The following is a 6000-nucleotide window of genomic DNA, read 5'->3' as shown; positions in this document are numbered from 1 at the left end:
TGGTAAGCTGTGGTATACTGTACATACTACGTGGTATACTGTGGTAAGCTGTGGTATACTGTACGATACTGTGGTAGACTCTGGTAAGCTGTGGTATACTATACTATGCTGTGGTATACTGTGTATACTGTACTTACTGTGGTATACTGTAGTATACTGTGGTAAGCTGTGGTATAATGTGGCATACTGTGGTATACTGTACTATACTGTGGTATACTGTGGTATACTGTGGTAAGCTGTGGTATACTGTGGTATACTATGGTATACTGTGGTTACTGTGGTATGTGGTATCTGGTATACTGTGGTGATGTGGTAACTAATGGTATACTGTGGTAAGCTGTGGTATACTGTGGTATATGTACTATACTATGGTATACTGTGGTATACTGTGGTAAGCTGTGGTATACTGTACTATACTGTGGTATACTCTGGTAAGCTGTGGTATACTTACTATGCTGTGGTATACTGTGTTATACTGTACTTACTGTGGTATACTGTAGTATACTGTGGTAAGCTGTGGTATACTGTGGCATACTGTGGTATACTGTACTATACTGTGGTATACTGTGGTATACTGTGGTAAGCTGTGGTATACTGTGGTATACTATGGTATACTGTGGTATACTGTGGTATGCTGTGGTATACTATGGTATAATGTGGTAAGCTGTGGTCATACTGTGGTATACTGTGGAAAGCTGTGGTTATACTGTGGTTATACTGTGGTATACTATGGTAAGCTGTGGTATACTGTGGATACTTGTCCATTAACGTTAAATCAGTCCAGCTCTGATTCTTTCCCCCTTTTACAGCATCCTGATCAAACACCCCATTGTCTGATCTTTTCAAACTTTTGAAAACAAATAGAAACCTCTGTCTTTTGTTTTGTGATTGTCTTTTGTCTGACTGTGCAGACCGCGGTGGAGGGACCAGCGCGCTCTGCATGGGCGGCACTCACACCATCTGTTTGTCCCTAATGTCAATTATTAGGCTCCTGCTGCCTGTGGGCCCCTCTGAATGGCTGCCACATTAGCCTGCTTCCCACTGCCTACCTCCACCCTGCTAAGTGTACATATAACGTTTTAGGCCTGTCAGCATTTCCTCAGTGCTTAGAAAATATTTTCAGTGTTAAAGCCAAGTGTGCATGCTGCGCCTAATGAGGAGGACATGTGATGGTTGAGCTGGATATGACTGACAAGCATGTCGGGCACCGGCGAGGTGTGTCCAGGCAGATACCACAGTAAAGCTCCTTATGTCGGCTCACCCACCTTGTGCAGGCGTTTCTTTTTCTCCTCTTTGTCCTGCATGTAGCGGATCCCAGGAGGGAGGTACCAGAAGCAGACGTTGGTGTGCTGAGGCTGCGGGAACACAGTGTGGACAAAAGAGGAATAAACTGCCGTATGTGCAGAAATAGCGCGTGCAATTGCGGTTAAAATTCAGTTGTACAATTGCAACAAATAATATTGTGTGAAATGTGCAAAGCATTTTGTCTAATTTAATACATAAGAAGGGCAGTCAGACTGCGCACGCAAATCCCTCCCACTTCACTGCCTTAAAATGTCACATTAGTTAAATCTGCATGACACTTTACAATTATGTGGTAATCATGCTCAGTAGAAACCTGCAATCTGGATCACTTAATACAGTTTTGAATCACGTGTGATTGCGTCAGACAAGCTTGAACCCTCGTGCGCATGCGTGAGTTTTCCATGCCTGTCGGTTGCGTCATTCGCCTGTGAGCAGGCTTTGAGTGAGGAGTGGTCCAGCCCCTCGGCGGATTTTCATTGTCAGGAAATGGCGGAATGATTTGGGCTTTTTTTTCCATCAGAATTTTTTCAGAAACTGTTAGAGACTGGCAGCTGGAAACCATTCGAAAAATTGGTTTCCAATTAATAATAAGGTCGGATACTTTTCTAATAGACCTCGTATGTGGAAGAAAACAGGTTGGCCATTTGTATTTGTTGGGGTTTTTTCTGTCTGCTGAATCCAACCCAGTAGATTAGACTGCCAGCAGATGAACCTTAAAAACAGATCTTATATTAAAAAGATGCCTACACTGATGAACAGAGTCAGCTAAGACAGCGCTGGGGTCTTGAGGCAGGGGTCACATGCACCGCTGCAAACAAGAACCCCGACATTAAGGCTAGGTTGGTCTTAAGCCTACACTTGGCCCGCCCCCAGGTGGGTGGGCCTTGCCCTGCTGCGTGGATCAGTGGAGCTATGTGATTGGCTGCAAGTAGTGGTGCGTCAATGTGGTAGGCGGGTGAACTGATCACGTTGTTTTGTTCAAGCAGTATTTGTCATATCAAAACTTTGTGATGAATGTGTTTGTGTCAGCGTGATAAGCAACAACGGAACATTTCATGGCGGAAGAGTCACATTCAGACATGACAGAAGTTCTTTCCACTTCTATGCACATTCCCCAATTCCTTGAATGCTGACAATCATCCATATGAACAGCTTATATATAGGTGAAAATTTGGTGAGAATCTATGAAGTAGTTTTGATGTAATCCCTCAAATCCTACATGAAGTGAAACTTATTCCAGAATCCAGATCCAGCTCACCTCCAAATGTAATGGGTTCTCCCATGGTCTAATATGTATATGTGGTGAAAATTTGGTGAGAATCTATGAAGTAGTTTAGATGTAATCCTTCAAATCCTACATGAAGTGAAACTTGATCCAGAATTCAGATCCAGCTCACCTCCAAAATTTAATGGGTTCTTCCATGATCTAATATGTATATGTGGTGAAAATTTGGTGAGAATCTTTGAAGTAGTTTGATGTAATCCCTCAAATCCTACATGAAGTGAAATTTGATCCAGAATCCAGATCCAGCTCACCTCCAAAATTTAATGGGTTTTTCCATGATCTAATATGTATATGTGGTGAAAATGTGGTGAGAAACTATGAAGTAGTTTTGATGTAATCCCTCAAATCCTACATAAAGTGAAACTTGATCCAGAATCCAGACCCAGATCACCTCCAAAATGTACTGTGTTCTTCCATGGTGTAATATGTATATGTGGTGAAAATGTGGTGAGAATCTATGAAGTAGTTTTGATGTAATCCCTCAAATCCTACATGAAGTGAAACTTATTCCAGAATCCAGATCCAGCTCACCTCCAAAATGTAATGGGTTTCTCCCATGGTCTAATATGTATATGTGGTGAAAATTTGGTGAGAATCTATGAAGTAGTTTTGATGTAATCCCTCAAATCCTACATAAAGTGAAACTTGATCCAGAATCCAGATCCAGCTCACCTCCAAAATGTAATGTGTTCTTCCATGGTGTAATATGTATATGTGGTGAAAATGTGGTGAGAATCTATGAAGTAGTTTTGATGTAATCCTTCAAATCCTACATGAAGTGAAACTTGATCCAGAATTCAGATCCAGCTCACCTCCAAATTTAATGGGTTCTTCCATGATCTAATATGTATATGTGGTGAAAATTTGGTGAGAATCTTTGAAGTAGTTTTGATGTAATCCCTCAAATCCTACATGAAGTGAAATTTGATCCAGAATCCAGATCCAGCTCACCTCCAAAATTTAATGGGTTCTTCCATGATCTAATATGTATATGTGGTGAAAATGTGGTGAGAAACTATGAAGTAGTTTTGATGTAATCCCTCAAATCCTACATAAAGTGAAACTTGATCCAGATCCAGATCACCTCCAAAATTTAATGGGTTCTTCCATGGTGTAATATGTATATGTGGTGAAAATGTGGTGAGAGTCTATGAAGTAGTTTTGATGTAATCCTTCAAATCCTACATAAAGTGAAATTTGATCCTGAATCCAGATTCAGATCACCTCCAAAATTTAATGGGTTCTTCCATGGTCTAATATGTATCTGTGGTGAAACTTTGGTGAGAATCTATGAAGTAGTTTTGATGTAATCCCTCATATCCTGCATAAAGTGAAACTTGATCCAGAATCCAGATCCAGATCACCTCCAAAATTTAATGGGTTCTTCCATGATCTAATATGTATATGTGGTGAAAATTTGGTGAGAATCTTTGAAGTAGTTTTGATGTAATCCCTCAAATCCTACATGAAGTGAAATTTGATCCAGAATCCAGATCCAGCTCACCTCCAAAATTTAATGGGTTCTTCCATGATCTAATATGTATATGTGGTGAAAATTTGGTGAGAAACTATGAAGTAGTTTTGATGTAATCCCACAAATCCTACATAAAGTGAAACTTGATCCAGCTCACCTCCAAAATTGAATGGTTCTTCCATGGTGTAATATGTATATGTGGTGAAAATTTGGTGAGAAACTATAAAGTAGTTTTGATGTAATCCCTGAAAACCTACATAAAGTGAAACTTGATCTAGATCCAGATCACCTCGAAAATTTAATGGGTTCTTCCATGGTCTAATCTATATATGTGGTGAAAATTGGTGAGAATCTATTAAGTAGTTTTGATGTAATTCCTCAAATCCTACATGAAGTGAAACTTATTCCAGAATCCAGATCCAGATCACCTCCAAAATTTAATGGGTTCTTCCATGGTCTAATCTATATATGTGGTGAAATTTGGTGAGAATCTATTAAGTAGTTTTGATGTAATTCCTCAAATCCTACATGAAGTGAAACTTATTCCAGAATCCAGATCCAGATCACCTCCAAAATTTAATGGGTTCTTCCATGGTCTAATCTATATATGTGGTGAAAATTTGGTGAGAATCTATTAAGTAGTTTTGATGTAATCCTTCAAATCCTACATGAAGTGAAACTTGATCCAGAATTCAGATCCAGCTCACCTCCAAAATTTAATGGGTTCTTCCATGATCTAATATGTATGTGGTGAAAATATGGTGAGAATCTTTGAAGTAGTTTTGATGTAATCCCTCAAATCCTACATGAAGTGAAATTTGATCCAGAATCCAGATCCAGCTCACCTCCAAAATTTAATGGGTTCTTCCATGGTGTAATATGTATATGTGGTGAAAGTTTGGTGAGAAACTATGAAGCAGTTTTGATGTAATCCCTCAATCCTACATAAAGTGAAACTTGATCCAGATCATCTCCAAAATTGAATGGGTTCTTCCATGGTGTAATATGTATATGTGGTGAAAATTTGGTGAGAATCTATGAAGTAGTTTTGATGTAATTCCTCAAATCCTGTGTAAAGTGAAACTTGATCCAAATCCAGATCCAGATCACCTCCAAAATTTAATGGGTTCTTCCATGGTCTAATATGTATCTGTGGTGAAAATTTGGTGAGAATCTATGAAGTAGTTTTGATGTAATTCCTCAAATCCTGTGTAAAGTGAAACTTGATCCAGAATCCAGATCCAGATCACCTCCAAAATTTAATGGGTTCTTCCATGTTCTAATATGTATCTGTGGTGAAAATGTGGTGAGAATCTATGAAGTAGTTTTGATGTAATCCCTCAAATCCTACATAAAGTGAAACTTGATCCAGAATCCAGATCCAGATCACCTCCAAAATTTAATAGGTTCTTCCATGGTGTAATATGTATATGTGGTGAAAATTTGGTGAGAATCTATGAAATAGTTTTGATGTAATCCCTCAAATCCTACATAAAGTGAAACTTGATCCAGATCCAGATCACCTCCAAAATGTAATGGGTTCTTCCATGGTGTAATCTGTATCTGTGGTGAAAATTTGGTGAGAATCCATGAAGTAGTTTTGATGTAATCCCTCAAATCAAGCATAAAGTGAAACTTGATCCAGAATCCAGATCCAGATCACCTCCAAAATTTAATAGGTTCTTCCATGGTCTAATTTGTATCTGTGGTGAAAATTTGGTGAGAATCTATGAAGTAGTTTTGATGTAATCCCTCAAATCCTACATAAAGTGAAACTTGATCCAGAATCCAGATCCAGATCACCTCCAAAATTTAATGGGTTCTTCAATGGTGTAATATGTATATGTGGTGAATATTTGGTGAGAATCTATGAAATAGTTTTGATGTAATCCCTCAAATCCTACATAAAGTGAAACTTGATCCAGATCCAGATCAC

The 6000-nt window shown here is 38.8% G+C and overlaps 1 protein-coding gene across 2 annotated transcripts in view; it reads right to left on the bottom strand.

Annotated features, from left to right (window-relative positions):
* gad2 (glutamate decarboxylase 2) overlaps positions 1–6000 on the bottom strand; it is a 103346-nt gene that overhangs the window by 39118 nt on the left and 58228 nt on the right. The window contains exon 15 of one of the 2 annotated variants that reach the window (XM_034166379.1): positions 1266–1355. In XM_034166379.1, coding sequence (XP_034022270.1) covers positions 1266–1355 — 90 coding nt within the window. Of the gene's footprint in view, positions 1–1240; positions 1356–6000 lie in introns of those variants that run through there. The other variant, XM_034166371.1, reaches the window with a different exon arrangement.

This window comes from Thalassophryne amazonica, chromosome 1 (assembly GCF_902500255.1).
Source record: "Thalassophryne amazonica chromosome 1, fThaAma1.1, whole genome shotgun sequence".
Taxonomy (NCBI): domain Eukaryota; kingdom Metazoa; phylum Chordata; class Actinopteri; order Batrachoidiformes; family Batrachoididae; genus Thalassophryne; species Thalassophryne amazonica.
The sequence above is the reverse complement of the archived record's forward strand: the minus strand, read 5'-3'. Positions and strand labels throughout refer to the sequence as shown.